The sequence below is a fragment of the Hyperoodon ampullatus genome, assembly GCF_949752795.1.
Source record: "Hyperoodon ampullatus genome assembly, chromosome: 15".
NCBI lineage: Eukaryota > Metazoa > Chordata > Mammalia > Artiodactyla > Ziphiidae > Hyperoodon > Hyperoodon ampullatus.
The window spans coordinates 10,586,152-10,609,629 of record NC_136928.1 but is presented as its reverse complement, the minus strand read 5'-3'; the positions used below and the strand labels follow the sequence as shown (position 1 = coordinate 10,609,629).

Here is a 23,478-nt window from a genome sequence, read left to right as displayed (position 1 = left end):
AAAAACTGGACAGACAGAGCACACCACTTATTTTTCTATTACTTAAAAAACTGCCTTGACAACTCAGCTAGCACGTTTATACATACATAAGAAGGAAAAAGGAGAGTCAAATTCCTGTTGTGGTCCAGGCCCTCACTTTACATGTGATATAATTCTGTGATGCCTAATTACCAGCACTGTTTACTATTCCTCTATTACTGGTGAGGAAGCTGAAGCATATATACATCAGTTCATTTGAGCCAAAGTTATACAACTGGAAAGTGGCAGAAAAAATTCAGTCCTGACTACAGAGATCAAAACTCTTCTACCTGTGCTGCCTTCACCACCACAGCTTTATCGAAATGTAAACTAATTTCTGATCACTAAAAACAATGTGGGATAATGATTATTGGGGTGAGGAAGAAAAAGGGAGACAGCTGGGGGGTAGATGGGATGGTGAAGGGTAAGGGAATGTCACCAGGAAGAGGCATGTGAGCACCAAGGAAATGCACCTTTTTTATGTGGAGTGAGAGCTACATAAAGGTTAGTTTCAGTATTATTTCCTTCAATTCTTCATATATATTATGGGTAAAACATATTTAGTAATTAAAATATTTTTAAAGCTTATATGAATAATTTTCACTGTGTAAAACATGAGACGTTATAAAACCTATACAAATTTGACAGCAACTTATTAGGTAGACTATAATAGCAAAAGGGTTTTGCTTTTTCAAGGAACAAAATTAAAAGCCTACTAAAAGAGGCTACAAATGAGGTCCACAAAAATAATGTGAAACTTGAGAATGGGTCTATAAAGTATCACATGGGGCTTCCCTGGTGGCACAGTGGTTGAGAGTCCACCTGCTGACGCAGGGGACACGGGTTTGTGCCCCGGTCCGGGAAGATCCCACATGCCGCGGAGCGGCTGGGCCCGTGAGCCATGGCCGCTGAGCCTGAGCGTCCGGAGCCTGTGCTCCGCAACGGGAGAGGCCACAGCAGTGAGAGGCCCGCGTACCGCAAAAAAAAAAAAAAAAAAAAGTATCACATGAACCATATGAACTATCTCTTTCCACTGACAGCTCTCCCCATGTTCCTTTCAAATATACTATAGAAATCCTTGGGTTATTTGAAAACAGACACACAACAATCACAAGGCTGGTGAATCTAGCATAAACAGTAATACCTGTTTTACGTCTTCCTTTGAGGCTGGCTTTGACAAGAGTTTGAACTGCCTGTTTGCACAGGGACAGTTTGCCTTTATTCCCCATTTCGCTCTTACAGAATGAACAATGTCTCCAACGTCATAGAGGGCTAAAAAAAAGGGCACAGGCAAACACCTGAACAAGGATATTAGGTACTTTCAACCTCAACATTACAAAGCAAAAGCTTATATTTCTAACAGGGTAACTTTTTTTTAGCAGCATTTCTTTTTTTTTTAGGGTGCTTACACTCCCCCCTTTACATCCTAAGTATGCCTTGCCCCAAATGTGCCATTTTCTTTCCTTTTACAAAACTATTTACAAGGCCTTTACCAGAAAGTTTGGGGGCATTATTTAATACAGTTCTCGACAATTTATGGCACATACTAAAATAAAGTCAGTAAGTGATTGTACTGCACAAAGTAAAACCGAACTACCAGCCTCTACGAGCTACCCGAAACACAGGGAAAGGAAAAGCATTGCACCACACGCAATACCTTTTCCAGGAATGATCTGTGTCGGCATGAGGTTCTCTGGTTCGTGTATCTGGCTCTTCACACATCTCAGCCAAGAGAAAGTCTTGTAGGCAGCGCCTGCAAGTAACTGATCTGTAGTAACTGCTCTTTATGGACTCTGGTCCCAAAAGTTTCAGAAATCCATCAACCACAAATCAATGAAAGGCTTAATTTAAGAGTATAAGGGGCTTGGAGAAGAGTCAAGTCAGTTCTCACCCTGTTGGCAATTTTTCCTCTTCATCCGATAGCAATCCACACACACTCCAAACCCACACCGAGGACACACCCAGTGCAGGTTGAAAATGGTGGTGTCACACACATCACACATTTCTCGAACACCTCTGACAGCTCGCTTCCAAGCAACCTGTCCTACAAAAATCAATAAATCACTTAGTCTTGGGGACGAGAGGGCTCCTGAAATAAAACATGAAGTGGGAGGGGAACTGATGCCGTTCCTCCCTCTCACTGGAGTTCCCATTAACTGTTCAGCCTCCAGAGCCCATCTCAAATCCCCCACCACCGCCATGAAGCTCCCCTGGATTCCTTCAGCACTCCCATCAACTTGTATTTGTACTTCAGACTCAGGCCTCTTCACACTGTACGCAGTCAGGTGCAGTTTTGCTTCCCTCTAGGAGACTAAAGTCCATGCAAGCAGAATCCCTGCTCAGGCTGTGCCCTAGCCCCACACCCCAGCCCACCCTCCAAGGAGCTCTGCATAGTAAGTCCTGCTGAGTAAGTCAGTGAAAAAAGCAGCATTGGTTACACAAGCTGGAGTTCAGACACAAATATAAAGGAGCAGTGGTTCTTCACATTTTGGGTCATGAGACCGTCTGAGACTCTAAAGGCAACAAGGACCATGCTTTCTCCAAAGGAAAAAAAACTGACTCAAGTACACAAACCCAACCTTCAGTGTCGAGTGTCAGGTTATTCACAGATGCCCCGAAACCACTCAGACTGCCCATTACAAACCCCAGGGCGCTGAGGGGAACCTGGAGGGAGCAACGCATTAACTAGTGGGGGGCACAATGGTCCAAAGTCGGTTCCGTCATAGGCCAGTGTCCAAAACTCAATTTTTAGAGCCAGGAGTGATGCAGGCACCCGGGACCGACTCACACTAACCAAGCAGCCAACAGATTGAAGCACAATCAAGAATTCTATGAAGTCGCATCTTCTGTTCCAGTGGCCAAACACTGAAAACTGGAGAGACGGGCCTTCCAGGACTGGGCAAGAAATCGTACCCCACCCCCCGACCATGGAGGAGTGCCGCATACGGCATTAGAAAGCTTCACGGAGTAAGAGCAAAGGGAGGACATTTTCCTGCGTCACAGAAAAGCCCAACGTCTGCTGAGCAGAAGACTGTTTTCTGTCTGTCTGTCTGTCTCTCTTGAACAAGACAGGATCAATAGTGTCACATTCATGTTCTACGGAGAACATCTTTTCCTAATGCAGTCAGCGGTTACTTCTTTCTTCAGACTGCCCCCAAAAGAAATGACTAACTTCAGTTTGCTTTAAGTTAATCCAACTGCTGAGTGAACCTCTGCCGTTTCATTACAATGTAAAAGCTCAGTACACAATACATAGAACTTTAGGCATTTTACACATGAGATTTTATGAACTTCACCTTGGTCACTTGGATTAGACTGTTTTATTAGAAAGTAGTCTTAGATCTCTTAGCCACCTATTTAATGATTATTTGTCATTGAAAAGACAGAATAAATGTACAAAAGCTGAGACCTGCTTCCTAATCTCAGGATCAGAGAGTACCCTCCACCCCCCTCTCTAGCGACACCTTGTGATGGCATCTTTCAGTACCACTCACAGTGAGTTCCTTCCTCTCTCCAGCTGACCAGCTTGTCACAGAGGAAATAAAGAGGAACAGGATAATCAAATAGGCAAGGAGGAAAGGTTAATCACAATTACATCTTTAAAGACACATTTTTCAGACGACTCACCCTGAGCAAAGAAAAAACATCAGTAGCTTAAAACAGCCCTTCCGATTCAGGAAGCTACTAATACATTCCAAAAAATTGGTTGTGCAACCCAGTCATTCATATACTACCTCTAGACCAGTTACTTAAGAACTTTTCTTTAAATCTTCTCTTACTTTAGAAGTACGTAAGAAGAAAACTTTTGTATCTCTACTGAAAATGGAAAACCAGTATCCCTTGTCCTAAATAGATTATAGGAAAAACAACTTTAATATGATTCTTGACTTATCAGAGTCTCTACTACCCCAAAAGAACAGTGATTATAAAGCTCTCTTCACTTTAGCAGGACTCTGGCTGCCCATGGAGCTCACAATCCCATACCCCACCTAGATCTGAATTCCTGCTCCTGGGAATGTCAGTTCCCATTCCTTGGACTCTGAGATATAACAGTGTTCAAACTTATCCAGTAAGTTATTTTTGTGCTTAAGCTAGCTTTAGTTAGTTCCTGGGACCTACAACCAAAATTCTTAAGATCAGTATGTGTGGATGCTTATAGCGAAACATATTTGGCTATGCAAAGTCTGAAAAGAGATCTACCAGAGGGATGGAAAGGCTTCACTTTTAACTTGCCACCATTTGGAAAAGATAAAATGATGGAACAAAGTGTGAGACTTAAAAAGATAGATGCCCCTTGGTGCTTCTGGCTGGATATCTCACTTCTAAGGGCACACAGACAAGAGGTGTGCTGTCCTCCTCGACACCGTACCTTGAGGTGTCACGAGGGAGGTCTGGCTCTCATGTGTCACCCACACTGACCTCTGTGGTTCACTGGGCTGCCAGGTTAGTGTGAGAGCATTCTCAGGGAGGGGGGACACTGCACACACCGGCTGGAACCTCCAAGTTTTCCCTGAAAACCTTGACTCTAACAGAATCATTTTCATCTGCGCTTGTTCCCATTTTCGTGCCTGGGTCCCAGCCTCCTCAGACCCTGATTCAGCAGGTCTAGGGTACAGCCTGTCCATTATCTTCTTTGAAATGTCTTCTTAAGAACCTTTGTCTTAAAATAAACCCCTTTTGGTGAGTCCACACTTGTTGGTAAGGCTATGCAAATTCCACCGCCACCTCACCTTTACCTTTCTTAACAGAAAATTTCGTAATTGCCCTGAAACAAACCCCACAGATAGATGACTGACTCTGATGAAATCAACATGTAGAATCTGTTACAAAAGGAAAAATGCAACTTCATTATACCAAAGACATCTACACTTCTGGGTGAAAATGAAATCCATGCAATTAGGACTTAGGTGTCATTTAGGAACAAAAATCAAGTTGGACTCAAAAATCCTACCCCCTAAGAGATGCTCTTACTGTGTGGCTCAATAGTTGACATAGCTTCCTTTTCAGAAATCACCATTTGACAGAAGTGATCTCCAATGTTGGCCAGGATATACTTTGCTGTGTCCAAATCAGTCCCAACAACATTTTTGGTTAAAGGCAACCACAAGCCAATTGCTTCACTGTCATACTTGTTTGGTGTTAAGAAGCCTTCTACCCGCAATACACCATGTTTGTTGAACTGTAACCTAGAGGGGGTGAATAAATAAAAAAGGATGTTACATACATGAAATAGTGATTTACATCTTGTTGTTACTTTTTAAATGTTATTTAAATCAAGCATTTCCTTCCCAGTTTTCTATAATCTCCATGGCTAATTACAGCCACTTGCTACTTGGCAACATCAATAGAAAGATTTTTAAAACTTCCAAGTTTTCCCCCAAAAGACATGGGGGGTTGGCAGGGAGAGGGGGTTGTGCTCTCCACTCGAACCAACATCTACTCACGTCATTTCCAAGGACAGCTACTGAACCCTGCCTGACTCGGAACTTAATAGCGAGAATAATCACAGGTCACCACAGAAGTAAACTGATAACAAACAGAAGGTGACAAATAATCTGACCAAATCTGAATACAACTACTGCTTCAAGAATAATGCTCAGGAGGGGAAGGCTAACCCTAGACGACACTGAAGCCATGACCATACAGATCCATGAGGTATTCAACACCCTCAGGAATCCTAGCTACAAATTACCATGCGAGCTTCTGGAATAAGAGGCAGTGTTAAGATGGGCCGCGGTACCTAAGAAGGTGGAGCAAAAAGCAGAATATTTTCTCAGCATTCTCTTTCAGCATCTTTGACATCTGCAATGATTTTTCTAAGCCATGCAATAGTTTTGGACTTACTTAAACACAACATTATATGTCAATCTAGCTGGAGACACAGAAGTAGACATAAAACACCCAGGGAAGTAGGGTATGACAGGTATCATAACAGTCACTGAGTCTTACAGGAGTCAGAGGAAGAAGTGCTGACTATGAGTTCTGTGGGTCTTATATGAAGAAGACTCATGTTAGAGACAATAATTAAGCTTGGCCTTGCAAGAAAAATGCAGGGACCTTGATTTCTTTGCTAGTCATTGGGCAGCTGCCGAAACTTTTTGAGTCCACGAGACACACATAAAGTTGTGCTTTAGAAAAAGCATTTGTCCAGAACTGTGTAGAATGAACTGGAAGGACACTGGGAGTTGCATAACAGATGCAAATGTATTTCTAGGAGTCCAAAGGAGAGATGCAAGCTTTTAACTGATAGCCCAAATTACAGCTAGTCATAGCTCTAAAAACTAAATTTGGAAGCCATTTCAAATGGGGAGGAGATGGAAAACAGGATTTGGCAACTGAGCTTTACCACTGAGACCCTACCTCCTCCCATTTCATCTGCAGAATTTAATGAGAAACAAACTTGATAAGACTAATGACAGTGTCGATCTTCACTCTAAACACCAGGAAAAAAAGGCTTCCCTTTTACAACCATGATATTCCTTTTACCAAAGAAGTGAGCTTGTCTGAGTTTCTAACACACTGACTTCTGTTAACAGTTATCGCAGCTCTAAATGCTATACACACATATTATCATGGTGCTTTTGCAATTTACTCAGGAATGAATGGGGCAAACTACCATCTAAAAAACTCTTAAATAAACTCTTCATTAAATAACCCTGAATCTGAAAGTTATCAGCACAGATATAATTATTGATCATTAAAATGCCCGTGCATTTAATTCAGTTCATCAGCAATCTTTAATCTTGATAAAACTAAAGGAGAGGAGAATAGGAAGAAATTAAAGTCAACACTGCTGTTTATGATTAGAACTAGTTGAGACTGAAACGACCTAGATTTCTGAAAAAATGTATGATATCTAAAAGCTCACCTACACCCAGAACAACACTGCTCAATTATATATCAAAAAGACCAGAAGGCTACCTTTCTCTTCACTCAGGATGGAAGAATTTAAAGAAAATTAATTTGACTTGAAAAAAAAAAAACTCAATGTAAAAATGAAAGTTTTTGCCTATAAAAGCAGAAGATTTTTTAAAGATACACCGGCTGGCAAAGGTACACAGAGACAGGAATGCTCAAACCCTGCCAGTGGGCATGGATGCAGGTGCAACCTTCCTCCAGGGCTATTTGGCAGAACTTATGTATCAAAGCCTTAAAACACACACACCTTCTGACCCAGTAATGCCACTTCCAATAACCTTTCCAAAATAAATAATCAGAGATGTGGACAAGCTGATGATCATTTCTGTATTATTTTTAGTGGCAAAAAATACATAATAATCTTAACGCCAACAAGGGAATTGGTTAAGTGAATTTTCCAACACTGTTATTACGGGTTCTTGCATAGTTATTCTAAAGTATTTGCAAAAAAAAGTTAACATGGAGCCGGAGGAAGATGGCGGAAGAGTAAGACGCGGAGATCACCTTCCTCCCCACAGATACATCAGAAATTCATCTACACGTGGAACAACTCCAACAGAACACCTACTGAACGCTGACAGAAGACCTCAGACCCCCCAAAAGGCAAGAAACTCCCCACATACCTGGGTAGGTCAAAAGAAAAAAAGAATAAACAGAGACAATAGGATATGGACGGGACCTGCACCAGTGGGAGGGAGCCGTGAAGGAGGGAAGGTTTCTACACACTACAAGCCCCTTCGCGGGCGGAGACTGCAGGTGGCGGAGGGGGAAAGCTTCGGAGTAGCGGAGGAGAGCACAGCAACAGGGGTGCGGAGGGCAAAGCGGAGAGATTTTGGCACAGAGGATCGGTGCCCTCAGGCACACACCAGCCCGAGAGGCTTGTCTGCTCGGCCACCGGGGCGGGCGGGGCTGGGAGCTGAGGCTCGGGTATCGGCTTTCAGTCGGAGCGCAGGGAGAGGACTGGGGCTGGCGGCAGGAAGAGAGCCTGAAGGGGTTAGTGCTAGCCCGGAGGGAGTCCGGGGAAAGGGTCTGGAGCTACCGGAGAGGCAAGAGACTTTTTTCCCTTTTGTTGCCTGGTGCGCGAGGAGAGGGCATTCCCCTCCCTCCCCTCTGCCTGAGTGAGCCAGAGCCCCCGAATCAGCGGCTCCTTTAAACCCGTCCTGTCTGAGCGAAGAACGGACGCCCTCCGGCGACCTACGCGCAGAGGCGGGGCCAGACCCGGGTGTTGTGAGAGCAGAGACAGGGACATCTCTCTGTGCAGCCTCGGAGGCAGTGGATTAAAGCTCCACGGTCCATTTGATGTGCCCTGCGTCTGTGGAGTGTATGAATGGACAACGAATCATCCCAAATTGAGGAAGTGGACTTTGAGGACAAGATTTAAGACTTTACCCCCTTTTTACAACAAATTATCCCAAATTAAGGAGGTGGACTTAGCAAGATTTCAGACTTCTCGCCCTTTTCCTCTTTTTACAACGAATTATCCCAAATCGAGGAGGTGGACTTGGAGAGCAAGATTTTTGATTTTTCCCCCTGCTCTCTTTTTGTGAATGTGTATGTGTAATCTTCTGTGTAAGATTCTCTCTGTATAGCTTTGCTTCCACCATATGTCCCAGGGTTCTATCGGTCCGTGTTTTTTTTTTCAATAATTACTTTTTAATTTTAATAACGCTACTATATTTCATACTTTATTCTATTTTACTTTACCTGCTCTTTCTTTTTTTCCTACCTTCCCTTCCTCCCTCCCTCCGCTCCTCCTTTCCTTCTTTCTTTTTCTTTCCTCCCTCCCTCCCTCCCACCCTTCTTCTTTCCACTTTCTTTTTCTTTCCTTCCTCCCTCCCTCCCTCCTGTCTTTCTTTCTTTCTTTCCTTCCTCCCTCCCTCCCTCCCTTCTTCCATTCACTCTTCCTTTTGCTTTCATTCCTCCCTCCCTCCCTCCTTTCTTTCCTTCTTTCTTTCCATCCTTCCTCCCTCCCTCCCTCCTTTCTTTCTTTCTTCCTTCCTTCCTTTCTTCCCTTCTTCCTTTCTTTCCCTCTCTCTTTCTTTCTTCTACTAATTCTTTCTTTCTACATTTTCTCACTGTTATTCTGAGCCGGGTGGATGAAAGGCTCTTGGTGCTGCAGCCAGGAGTCAGTGCTGTGCCTCTGAAGTGGGAGAGCCAACCTCAGGACACGGGTCCACAAGAGACTTCCCAGCTCCACATAATATCAAGCAGCGAAAATCTCCCAGGGATCTCCATCCCAACACCAGCACCCAGCTTCAGTCAACGACCAGCAAGCTAGAGTGCTGGTCACCCTATGCCAAGCAACTAGCAAGGCAGGAACACAACCCCACCCATTAGCAGAGAGGCTACCTAAAAACATAATAAGGCCACAGGCACCCCAAACACACCACCAGACGTGGACCTGTCCACCAGAAAGACAAGATCGAGCCTCAACCACCAGAACACAGGCATTAGTCCACCCCACCAGGAAGCCTACACAACCTACTGAAACAACCTTAGCCACGGGGGACAGATACCAAAAACAACGGGAACTACGAATCTGCAGCCTGCAAAAAGGAGACCCCAAACACAGTAACATAAGCAAAATGAGAAAGCAGAAAAACACACAGCAGGTGAAGGAGCAAGATAAAAACCTACCAGACCTAACAAATGAAGAGGTAATAGGCAGTCTACCTGAAAAAGAATTCAGAATAATGATAGTAAAGATGATCCAAAATCTTGGAAATAGGATAGACAAAATGCAAGAAACAGTTAACAAGGACCTAGAAGAACTAAAGATGAATCAAGCATCGATTAAAAACACAATAAATGAAATGAAAAATACTCTAGATGGGATCAATAGCAGAATAACTGAGGCAGAAGAACGGATAAGTGAGGTGGAAGATAAAATAGTGGAAATAACTGATGCAGAGCAAAATAAAGAAAAAAGAATGAAAAGAACAGAGGACAGTCTCAGAGACCTCTGGGACAACATTAAACGCACCAACATTCGAATTATAGGGGTTCCAGAAGAAGAAGAGAAAAAGAAAGGGACTGAGAAAATATTTGAAGAGATTATAGTTGAAAACTTCCCTAATATGGGAAAGGAAATAGCTAATCAAGTCCAGGAGGCACAGAGAATCCCATACAGAATAAATCCAAGGAGAAATACGCCAAGACACATATTAATCAAACTGTCAAAAATTAAACACAAAGAAATCATATTAAAAGCAGCAAGGGAAAAACAACAAATAACACACAAGGGAATCCCCATCAGGTTAACAGCTGATCTCTCAGCAGAAACTCTACAAGCCAGAAGGGAGTGGCAGGACATAATTAAAGTCATGAAGGAGAGAAACCTGCAACCAAGATTACTCTACCCAGCAAGGATCTCATTCAGATTTGATGGAGAAATTAAAACGTTTACAGACAAGCAAAAGCTGAGAGAGTTCAGCACCACCAAACCAGCTTTACAACAAATGCTAAAGGAACTTCTCTAGGCAAGAAACACAACAGAAGGACTATACCTACAATAACGAACCCAAAGCAATTAAGAAAATGGTAACAGGAACATACATATCAATAATTACCTTAAATGTAAATGGACTAAATGCTCCCACCAAAAGACACAGAGTGGCTGAATGGATACAAAAACAAGACCCATATATATGCTGTCTACAAGAGACCCACTTCAGACCTAGAGACACATACAGATTGAAAGTAAGGGGATGGAAAAAGATATTCCATGCAAATGGAAATCAAAAGAAAGCTGGAGGAGCAATTCTTATATCAGACAAAATAGACTTTAAAATAAAGACTATTAGAAGAGACAAAGAAGGACACTACATAACGATAAAGGGATCGATCCAAGAAGAAGATATAACAATTGTAAATATTTATGCACCCAACATAGGAGCACCTCAATACATAAGGCAAATACTAACAGCCATAAAAGGGGAAATCGACAGTAACACAATCATAGTAGGGGACTTTAACACCCCACTTTCACCAATGGACAGATCATCCAAAATGAAAGTAAATAAGGAAACACAAGCTTTAAATGATACATTAGGGCTTCCCTGGTGGTGCAGTGGTTGAGAGTCCGCCTGCCGATGCAGGGGACACGGGTTCGTGCCCCGGTCCGGGAAGATCCCACGTGCCGCGGAGCGGCTGGGCCCGTGAGCCGTGGCCGCTGGGCCTGCGCGTCGGGAGCCTGCGCTCCGCAACGGGAGAGGCCACAACAGTGAAAGGCCCGCGTACCGAAAAAAAAAAAAAAAAAAAAAAAAAGATACATTAAACAAGATGGACTTAGTTGATATTTACAGGACATTCCATCCAAAAACAACAGAATACACATTTTTCTCAAGTGCTCATGGAACATTCTCCAGGATAGATCATATCTTGGGTCACAAATCAAGCCTTGGTAAATTTAAGAAAATTGAAATTGTATCAAGTATCTTTTCCGACCACAATGCTATGAGACTAGACATCAATTACAGGAAAAGATCTGTAAAAAATACAAACACATGGAGGCTAAACAATACACTACTCAATAACGAAGTGATCACTGAAGAAATCAAAGAGGAAATTAAAAAATACCTAGAAACAAATGACAATGGAGACACGACGACCCAAAACCTATGGGACGCAGCAAAAGCAGTTCTAAGGGGGAAGTTTATAGCAATACAATCCCACCTTAAGAAACAGGAAACATTTCGAGTAAACAACCTGACCCTGCACCTAAAGCAATTAGAGAAAGAAGAACAAAAAACCCCCAAAGTTAGCAGAAGGAAAGAAATCATAAAGATCAGATCAGAAATAAATGAAAAAGAAACGAAGGAAACAATAGCAAAGATCAATAAAACTAAAAGCTGGTTCTTTGAGAAGATAAACAAAATTGACGAACCATTAGCCAGACTCATCAAGAAAAGAAGGGAGAAGACTCAAATCAATAGAATTAGAAATGAAAAAGGAGAAGTAACAACTGACACTGCAGAAATACAAAAGATCATGAGAGATTACTATAAGCAACTCTATGCCAATAAAATGGACAACCTGGAAGAAATGGACAAATTCTTAGAAAAGCGCAACCTGCCAAGACTGACTCAGGAAGAAATAGAAAATATGAATAGACCAATCACAAGCACTGAAATTGAAACTATGATTAAAAATCTTCCAAAAAACAAAAGCCCAGGACCAGATGGCTTCACAGGCGAATTCTATCAAACATTTAGAGAAGAGCTAACACCCATCCTTCTCAAACTCTTCCAAACAATATCAGAGGAAGGAACACTCCCAAACTCATTCTACGAGGCCACCATCACCTTGATACCAAAACCAGGCAAGGATGTCACAAAGAAAGAAAACTACAGGCCAATATCACTGATGAACATAGATGCAAAAATCCTCAACAAAATACTAGCAAACAGAATCCAACAACACATTAAAAGGATCATACACCATGATCAAGTGGGGTTTATTCCAGGAATGCAAGGATTCTTCAATATACGCAAATCAATCAATGTGATACACCATATTAACAAGTTGAAGGAGAAAAACCATATGATCATCTCAATAGATGCAGAGAAAGCTTTCGACAAAATTCAACACCCATTTATGATAAAAACCCCGCAGAAAGTAGGCATAGAGGGAACTTTCCTCAACATAATAAAGGCCATATATGACAAACCCACAGCCAACATTGTCCTCAATGGTGAAAAACTGAAACCATTTCCACTAAGATCAGGAACAAGACAAGGCTGCCCACTCTCACCACTCTTATTCAACCTAGTTTTGGAAGTTTTAGCCACAGCAATCAGAGAAGAAAAGGAAATAAAAGGAATCCAAATTGGAAAAGAAGAAGTAAAGCTGTCACTGTTTGCAGATGACATGATACTATACATAGAGAATCCTAAAGATGCTACCGAAAAACTACTGGAGCTAATCAATGAATTTGGTAAAGTAGCAGGATACAAAATTAATGCACAGAAATCTCTGGCATTCCTGTACACTAATGATGAAAAATCTGAAAATGAAATCAAGAAAACACTCCCATTTACCATTGCAACAAAAAGAATAAAATATCTAGGAATAAACCTACCTAAGGAGACAAAAGACCTGTATGCAGAAAATTATAAGACACTGATGAAAGAAATTAAAGAGGATACAAATAGATGGAGAGATATACCATGCTCCTGGATTGGAAGAATCAATATTGTGAAAATGACTCTACTACCCAAAGCAATCTACAGATTCAATGCAATCCCTATCAAACTACCACTGGCATTTTTCACAGAACTAGAACAAAAAATTTCAAAATTTGTTTGGAAAAACAAAAGACCCCGAATAGCCAAAGCAATCTTGAGAACGAAAAACGGAGCTGGAGGAATCAGGCTCCCTGACTTCAGACTATACTACAAAGCTACAGTAATTAAGACAGTGTGGTACTGGCATAAAAACAGAAAGATAGATCAGTGGATCAGGATAGAAAGCCCAGAGATAAACCCACGCACATATGGCCAACTTATCTTTGATAAAGGAGGCAGGAATGTACAGTGGAGAAAGGACAGCCTCTTCAATAAGTGGTGCTGGGAAAACTGGACAGGGACATGTAAAAGTATGAGATTAGATCATTCCCTAACACCATACACAAAAATAAGCTCAAAATGGATTAAAGACCTAAATGTAAGGCCAGAAACTATCAAACTCTTAGAGGAAAACATAGGTAGAACACTCTATGACATAAATCACAGCAAGATCCTTTTGGACCCACCTCCTAGAGAAATGGAACTAAAAACAAAGATAAACAAATGGGACCTAATGAAACTTCAAAGCTTTTGCACAGCAAAGGAAACCATAAACAAGACCAAAAGACAACCCTCAGAATGGGAGAAAATATTTGCAAATGAAGCAACTGACAAAGGATTAATCTCCAAAATTTATAAACAGCTCATGCAGCTCAATAGCAAAAAAACAAACAACCCAATCCAAAAATGGGCAGAAGACTTAAATAGGCATTTCTCCAAAGAAGATATACAGACTGCCAACAAACACATGAAAGAATGCTCAACATCATTAATCATTAGAGAAATGCAAATCAAAACTACAATGAGATATCATCTCACACCAGTCAGAATGGCCATCATCAAGAAATCTAGAAACAATAAATGCTGGAGAGGGTGTGGAGAAAAGGGAACACTCTTGCACTGCTGGTGGGAATGTGAATTGGTACAGCCACTATGGAGAACAGTATGGAGGTTCCTTAAAAAACTAAAAATAGAACTACCATATGACCCAGCAATACCACTACTAGGCATATACCCTGAGAAGACCATAATTCAAAAAGAGACATGTACCAAAATGTTCATTGCAGCTCTATTCACAATAGCCCGGAGCTGGAAACAACCTAAGTGTCCATCATCGGATGAATGGATAAAGAAGATGTGGCACATATATACAATGGAATATTACTCAGCCATAAAAAGGAACGAAACTGAGCTATTTGTAATGAGGTGGATAGACCTAGAGTCTGTCATACAGAGTGAAGTAAGTCAGAAAGAGAAAGACAAATACCGTATGCTAACACATATATATGGAATTAAAAAAAAAAAAATGTCATGAAGAACCTAGGGGTAAAACGGGAATAAAGACACAGGCCTACTTGAGAACGGACTTGAGGATATGGGGAGGGTGAAGGGTAAGCTGTGACAAAGCGAAAGAGAGGCATGGACATATATACACTACCAAACGTAAGGTAGATAGATAGTGGGAAGCAGCCGCAGAGCACAGGGAGATCAGCTCGGTGCTTTGTGACCGCCTGGAGGGGTGGGATAGGGAGGGTGGGAGGGAGGGAGACGCAATAGGGAAGGGATGTGGGAACAGATGTGTATGTATGACTGATTCACTTTGTTATAAAGCAGAAACTAATAAAAAATAAATAAATATTAAAAAAAAAAAAAAAAGTTAACATGATCAAGTGGTTCCTATTACAAACTGGGAAAGTATGCACTGGAGAAAGTCAAATTCAAAACAGTATATAGGGACTTCCCTGGTGGCTCAGTGGTTTTGAATCTGCCTGCCAATGCAGAGGACACAGGTTCGAGCCCTGGTCCAGGAAGATCTCACATGCTAAAAACACAACCTTTCAAGACTGAACAAGAAAGAAACAGAAAACATAAACAGACCAATCACAAGCACTGAAATTGAAACTGTGATTAAAAATCTTCCAACAAACAAAAGCCCAGGACCAGATGGCTTCACAGGTGAACTCTGTCAAACATTTACAGAAGAGCTAACACCTATCCTTCTCAAACTCTTCCAAAATATAAAAGAGGGAGGAACACTCACAAACTCATTCTAGGAGGCCACCATCACCCTGATACCAAAACCAGACAAAGACGTCACAAAAAAAGAAAACTTAAGGCCAATATCTCTGATGAACACAGATGCAAAAATCCTCAACAAAATACTAGCAAACAGAATCCAACAGCACATTAAAAGGATCATACACCGTGATCAAGTGGGAGTTATCCCAGGAATGCAAGGATTCTTCAATATACGCAAATCAATCCATGTGATACACCATATTAACAAACTGAAGGATAAAAACCATATGATAATCTCAAGAAATGCAGAAAAAGCTTTTGACAAAATTCAACACCCATTTACGATAAAAACTCTCCAGAGGGCTTCCCTGGCGGTGCAGTGGTTGAGAGTCCCCCTGCCAATGCAGGGGACACGGGTTCGTGCCCTGGTCTGGGAAGATCCCACATGCCACAGAGCGGCTAGGCCCGTGAGCCATGGACGCTGAGCCTGCACGTCCGGAGCCTGTGCTCCGCAACGGGAGAGGCCACAACAGAGAGAGGCCCGCGTACTGCAAAAAAAAAAAGAGCTCTCCAGAAAGTGGGCATAGAGGGAAGCTACCTCAACATAATAAGGGCCATATATGACAAACCCACAGCCAACATCGTTCTCAATGATGAAAAACTGAAACCATTTTTCAGGGCAACAAGACAAGGTTGCCCATTCTCACCACTATTATTCAACATAGTTTTGGAAGTTTTGGCCACAGTAATCACAGAAGAAAAAGAAATAAAAGGAATCCAAATCAGAAAGGAAGTAAAACTGTCACTGTTTGCAGACGACATGATACTATACATAGAGAATCCTAAAGATGCTACCAGAAGACTACTGGAGCTAATCAATGAATTTGGTAAAGTAGCAGGATACAAAATTAACACACAGCAATCTCTTGCATTCCTATACACTAATGATGAAAAATCTGAAAGAGAAATTAGGGAAACACTCCCATTTACCATTGCAATGAAAAGAATAAAATACTTAGGAATAAACCTACCTAAGAAGACAAAAGACCTGTATGCAGAAAACTGTAAGACACTGATGAAAGAAATTCAAGATGATACAAACAGATGAAGACATATACTATGTTCTTGGATTGGAAGAATCAACATTGTGAAAATGACTCTACTACCCAAAGCAATCTACAGATTCAATGCAATCCCTATCAAACTACCAATGGTATTTTTCACAGTACTAGAACCAAAAATTGCACAACTTGTACGGAAACACAAAAGACCCCAAATAGCCAAAGCAATCTTGAGAAAGAAAAACGGAGCTGGAGTAATCTGGCTGCCAGACTTCAGACTATACTACAGAGCTACAGTAATCAAGACAGTATGGTACTGGCACAAAAACAGAAATATAGATCAATGGAAAAGGACAGAAAGCCCAGAGATAAACCCATGCACATATGGTCACCTTATCTTTGATAAAGGAGGCAAGAATATACAATGGAGAAAAGACAGCCTCTTCAGTAAGTGGTGCTGGGAAAACTGGACAGCTACATGGAAAAGAATGAAATTAGAACACTTCCTAACACCATACACAAAGATAAACTCAAAATGGATTAAAGACCTAAATGTAAGGCCACTATAAAACTCTTAGAAGAAAACATAGGCAGAATACTCTATGACATAAATCACAGCAAGATCCTTTTTGACCCACCTCCTAGAGAAATGGAGATAAAAACAAACAAATGAGACCTAATGAAACTTAAAAGCTTTTGCACAGCATAGGAAACCATAAACAAGACGAAAAGACAACCCACAGAATGGGAGAAAATATTTGCAAACGAAGCAACTGGCACAGGATTAATCTCCAAAGTATACAAGTAGCTCACGTAGCTCAATATCAAAAAAACAAACAACCCAGTCCAAAAATGGGCAGAAGACCTAAATAGACATTTCTCTAAAGAAGATATACAGATTGCCAACAAACACATGAAAAGATGCTCAACATCACTAATCATTAGAGAGGTGGAAATCAAAACTACAATGAGGTATCACCTCACACTGGTTAGAATGGCCATTATCAAAAAATCTACAAACGATAAATGCTGGAGAGGGTGTGGAGAAAAGGGAACCCTCTTGCACTGTTGGTGGGAATGTAAATTGACGCAGCCACTATGGAGAACAGTATGGAGGTTCCTTAAAAACTAAAAATAGAACTACCATACGACCCAGCAATCCCACTACTGGGCATATACCCTGAGAAAACCATAATTCAAAAAGAGTCATGTACCAAAATGGTCATTGCAGCTCTATTTACAATAGCCAGGACATTGAAGCAACCTAAGTGTCCACTGACAGATGAATGGATAAAGAAGATGTGGCACGTATACACAATGGAATATTACTCAGCCATAAAAAGAAACGAAATTGAGTTACTTGTAATGAGGTGGATAGATGTACAGTCTGTCATACAGAGTGCAGTAAGTCAGAAAAAGAAAAACAAATACCATATGCTAACACATATATATGGAATCTCAAAAAAAAATATGGTTCTGATGAACCTAAGGGCAGGACAGGAATAAAGATACAGATGTAGAGAATGGACTTGAGGACACGGGGAGGGGGAAGGGTATGCTGAGACGAAGTGAGAGAGTGGCATGGACATATATATACTACCAAATGTAAAATAGATAGCTAGTGGGAAGCAGCCGCATAGTACAGGGAGATCAGCTTGGTGCTTTGTGACCACCTAGAGGGGTGGGATAGGGAGGGTGGGAGGGAGCTGCAAGCGGGAGGAGATATGGGGATATACGTATGCATATAGCTGATTCACTTTGTTATACAGCAGAAACTAACACAACACTGTAAAGCAATTATACTCCAATAAAGATGTTAAAAAAAAATGGAAGTTTATATTTTTAAGCTTCTTTTGCTTTAAAAAAAAAAAAACCTGAAAAGGAGAATGAGAAGGAAAGAATGTGTAATAAGATCTAGATTCCTAAATCCACAGATTAAAAAGTGTAATCTGTACTCTTTTCAGTTTTAGACTTACTGTTGCTAGGAGAAGAGGGAGAAAAGTACATTATAGGGCCCAGGGTATCTCAGCTTTTCCCCACATGGCTCACCTCCTGAAGTGAAAGAAGCGGCAAAACACGGGCGAGTCTTTCTGTTGCTCCTTATCCTTTCGGAGGCTGTCCAAGCGACACTCCCGGCACTTGGGCAGCTGCGCAATGATGTTCACGCAAGAGTCGTCCTGCACAAAGGCCTCCCCGCTCTGCTGCAGCTTCTTGAGTTTGGCTGGGTCTGTCAAAACCGACTTCCGGGATGGGGCTAGAAAAAAAGATGAAGGAAAATGGGACCTCAAATTTAAAAAATCACATCAATATCTGACTGAATTCTATTCAAAAGGTCAGTTTTCCCAGAGGGAGAACTCCTCTTCTCAATTACTGGTTCAACTGTAGTAATTTCTAAAAATGGCGTAATAGAAGACAACTATCAGAACAATTGGAAGTTTTATTCTCTTTATAAAATACATCTCATTTGGTGAATCCATTTGGCAACTTAAAACCCCAGACTCACAATTCCAAGTTAGTGCATACCTCTATTCGCAACCCTAGATAAGAAGAACACTTCAACAGAGGACCGTGCGGGAGTCAACTGTGTCAGTTTTCACACTCAAAAAGACTGGTTTGAGATGTGTTTTCCAAAGCATTCTGCAAAAGCTAACCATTCCAAATGTCACAGGCCCCTTGGCCTATAAGAGTTATCCTCTAAATGCTTCTACGAGATGCCACTTGACCCTTGACATATCTTCTATTTCCTTCACACATATGTTCCATTCAAGATTAAGAGCACTGGCTAAAGAGAGGATTTTGATTCTAAGTAAATGCATGTTTTAAGTTTTAACTTGTAATGGGCAGGTGAACTTGAAAGGAAAAGTTAAGATGGTTTCTAAAGAAAAAGGGAGACAAAAATAGAGATGTGACATTAATGAGCAACCACTGTGTCAGACCAGATAACCCAGAAAGGAATCCATTTCTAAGTCAAGAGCCATAAGGTATACAGGGGGCCCTCTACATCCGTGGGTTCAACCAACCATGGGTTGAAAATACTACACGACCTGTGGTCAGTTCAATCTGCAGATGCAGAACCTGCAGATGGGAATGGGAAGGCTAACTGTACGGGACTGGTGTATTTGTGGTATCCACAGGGGGTCCTGGGACTGATCCCTCTCAGATACTGAGGGACTGTATTTCATATAAAACCGACAGAAAAGACCTTTTCTCGGGGTCCAAGGGAGCTGAGAAGAGGAAAGTTGATTCTTAGGCAAACAAAAAACAAAAACACAACTTCTGGGGAACCAGTCAAGAGATGGGTAGGAGACGGTGGTAAGTAGTCTTGAAAGTCTTGAAAGAAACTAGAAGAAAGATCTCAAACCAAAGAAGGCTTTAAATAAAATAAGCATCTTTAATAATTACCTTAGAGGTGTTCTAATCTTACCTCTCTTTTAAAGCACGACTACAGCACACTGTAAAATGCTAAATGGATGCCATCAGGCCTTGACCCCTTAAACATTCTTATTCAGTTAGTGAAAGAGAAGGTAAAGCAAGAAAGGAGGGAAAATAAAGAAATCAGTAGTTCATGATGGAATTTTAATTACTCAGATATTGGAAACACATCATCCTTTGAGTTGGACCAGGTTTTCCCAGATCGAGTCCAAAGATGATCTTATCTGTTCTGCCTGGGCTTAAAAGAGGAAATACCTAGAAATAAGCAAGTTGAACTATCTAAATCTAGCCCTTCAGGGAGGAGAGGGACAGTTGATCCCCAGTCAGTGACTCAATTCAGAGCAGAGCCAGGGGAAAAAAGCAACACCAGCTTCTGAGGAGCCACACATCTACTAAACAAAAAAAGGGCAGCTGTTCAACTCCAGCTTGTTTTTGTTTTCTAACCCCTAAGCAAGCAAGGACACACACGGCAGAGGAACAGTTTCCAGTCGAGTCCCTCCATACCCACAAGCAATACTGGTGGAAACAGCACAGAGATCCTGGCAGGCTTCTGATCACACTGTCTTACTCCTCAGCCAAAAGTCCCAGTAGACAGCATGCCCCAGGATGTGGACTAGGCTTTTCATTTCTCTTAAAATCATTTTAGTTGGAGCACAGCTGCACAACATATTAAGAAAGACAAAGCTGGACTCTGAAACTCACTTCTACACCTATAATGTGCTTACCGGTCCAGAACTTTGTTTCTTCACATATTAAAATAATTTGCCTTAAAAACTAGCTGAGGGCTTCCCTGGTGGCGCAGTGGTTGAGAGTCCGCCTGCTGATGCAGGGGACACGGGTTCGTGCCCCGGTCCGGGAAGATCCCACATGCCGCGGAGCGGCTGGGCCCGTGAGCCGTGGCCGCTGAGCCTGCGCGTCGGGAGGCTGTGCTCCGCAACGGGAGAGGCCACAACAGTGAGAGGCCCGCGAACAGCAAAAAGAAAAAAAAAAAAAAAAAAAGCTGAATGTGAGGGCTGATGACTCAAAAAGAATAAAGAAATAGAACAGGGACATGGTTATGAATATTCACTTTCTTTGGGGAGTTACATAACTCCTGAGGAACAGTAGAACCTTATGCAATTAATTTTGTGCAAATTACCAGCTATATCAACTTAAGCCTCAAGAATGAACAAGCTGGGTTAGAAGTATTACTCAGCAAGGAAAGTTGTTTTCAATTCCTCCAACTCTACTTCAAAAAGACCCCCAGTCAAATCCACCTCCAATTTCAGAGGCCTGTAGGAAAAGCTAGAGTGTGGATTATTCATTTGTTACTTACCCAAATGAATAGCGTTTTTATTAAGTTTTTTTTTCAAGTTAATTTTCCCACACAGCTGACAATTATCAAGTTTATTTTTAAACTGTAATAGGCCTGAACCTTCTGACATACTGAAGCCATTTAGTTCTATTAATTCTAGTAAGAGAGCATCTGATAACTACCATCACTGATATTCATCCTCAAACTTAACATAAGTCGTGTGAAATACATGTGCCATTTTCTCTATAAGAAGAGTACTTAGTTCTAAATTGTGGGTGCAGCCAGACCTCCCCTTAAGCAAAGAGACTCTGCCTGGTGTTTCAGCACTGTCCTTAAATTCTTTAACTAAAAATCCCTTTTCTAGAGGTGGTGATGCAATTCCCTTTTTAAAAAAATTTCAAATCTGGACTACCTGTGTGGGCATAAAATTTCAATCACTTCCTTCACTCCAACCTGGATGTCACAGAAAGATAAGTAATAGGCTGAAGATAAAGCAATCATCAGATCACTCTAGATTTTATTTCAAAATGATTTTCTTAAACCAAAAATTGGGAACCACCTAAGTCATATGGTAAATGCATATAATGGAATCCTTGCAGACTTTAAAATGTTGACAGGCACCTACACTAATGTACTGGGTAAAACTGTTGGTATGAACCCATTTGTGTAATAGTTTATCTGTGTTTCTATATACATGGAACTAAGTCCACCAAAATGTTAAAAGTAATCATTTCTGAGAAGATTTAGGGATTTTACTTTCTTCTTTGAACTTTTTTGATTGTATGAACTTTTTCTACATTTTCCTATTATTTTCTCATAAGGTAAGAAGAAGATATGTACGTACTGACAACCATTTCTTACCTTCTACCAATAAAGATATGCAGAAACACTCACCATTCTGGATTTTATTGTTGCTTCTTGTACAGCAGCTTTCAGTATCTACTTTTGCTGAAGACGCCTTTAAATTCTGTGACTGGCAACCTAAAGTTGAAGGTTCTACCCTTTTTTCTACACAACGAGGACTATTACTACTGACATCTGCTTTCTCTTCTGGCTTATTTGAAAGGACATCAGATGTGGAAGGTCCATGTTCGAGATGCTTCTGCAGTTCAGGAGTACTGGCAATTTCCAGTTCTGCCGTAGAAGAAGCCTTTGTAGGTAAGCACTCCTTAGGAAGGTCAGTCGATGATGGAGGAAAAGATTCCAAGCTGCTTTCCTGGTCAGTGTTTGTCTTCAGCTGGGTATAGCTTCCCTTTGGTTCACTCAGGGTTTTCAAGTCTCCAGTTCCAATCTGAGAGGGCTTTGAAGAGAGCAACCCTACTTTGCCGACAACATCTGATGTTCTCAGTATTTCAGGCTTTGTATTTAGACAGGAAGAAAGTTCTGGTAAAATCTGTTTATGACTTCTGAAAAAGAGTAATATGTAAACTAGCATCTAGGACTCTTTTATCTCTTCCCCACCTTCCAAAAATAATTGTTTGGTTCCCTAAAGTAACCAGTATGAAAGAGAAAAGAAAACCGCTTATATTAGAGAATTTATGATAGGTTTCTGTGGGCTGAAGTTAAAAGTAATCAGTCAACGGCTCTGCAAAAATATATTAAACACTAAGAAAAAGATAACCCTAAATACCATTTGCATGTTCTCATAAATCTTTAACTGATTCAAGTTAGTTCTACTTCTCATAGCAAAATGAACCGTAGCTTTCCCTCAAAACAAACTGAGTATCCCATGGAACCAAAATCACCAGCAGCGCAAAACCCTATCTATGAATGTGTTACCAGCCTTAGCACTGGACTATTTCACTCTTGTTTGGTCAGTGATCAAGACCCGAAGCAAAGAGGAGAGCCAGCTGATTACGTACTTGTTCACAGAACCGTCTGGTACTCCCTCCACCCCCGATAGGGGTTATCCTTAAGGAAATTTTGTTTCTCTGAAATTCATCCTGAAGTTCCCCAGCAACATGCCAAGTCCTTTTTTCCTGTTACCCTTGCTTTCCTGCCTCTGACAAAGGATCTCGCCCTGGAGAAGCGGTCCTCACTCGAGTACCCACACTAGACGTCTTTGCTTGGGGGTCACCGAACTTCTTACTGCTGCCCTTTCTGCTCTGAAGACCACCCCGCCCTCTCTCTGACTGCTATGCGTCCCTCCTCCAAGCTCTCTCCCAAGCAGCCCGCTGTCCTCCCAGTGAACCGACGTGCTCACCCACTCTCCCGCTGTATTGCAGTGGTCTTCCAAGCCTACCTTTCTACACCAGTCTCTGACCCCTATCTTAGGTTTTTATCAACTGCCTGCATAGGCCACCACTCCTCCTAAAAGAGATCCTTCCCTTAAAACTCTTCTCTCCATTAACCTTGTAGCCACTTTAAATCTCTGATCAAATTTTACATTTCTTTTTTTTTTTTTTTTTTTTTTTTGCGGTACGCGGGCCTCTCACTGCTGTGGCCTCTCCCG

General features: G+C 41.5%; 1 protein-coding gene across 1 annotated transcript in view; it reads right to left on the bottom strand.

Moving 5' to 3' along the window:
• The window catches only part of KDM3A (lysine demethylase 3A), a gene marked incomplete at its 5' end in the record, with an annotated part of 59,709 nt that overhangs the window by 14,769 nt on the left and 21,462 nt on the right, over positions 1-23,478 (bottom strand). Inside the window, 6 exons of the mRNA XM_079720599.1 lie at positions 1,163-1,290; positions 1,676-1,771; positions 1,910-2,062; positions 4,990-5,204; positions 18,350-18,554; positions 21,921-22,432. Coding sequence (XP_079576725.1) covers positions 1,163-1,290; positions 1,676-1,771; positions 1,910-2,062; positions 4,990-5,204; positions 18,350-18,554; positions 21,921-22,432 — 1,309 coding nt within the window. The remainder of the gene's footprint in view (positions 1-1,162; positions 1,291-1,675; positions 1,772-1,909; positions 2,063-4,989; positions 5,205-18,349; positions 18,555-21,920; positions 22,433-23,478) is intronic.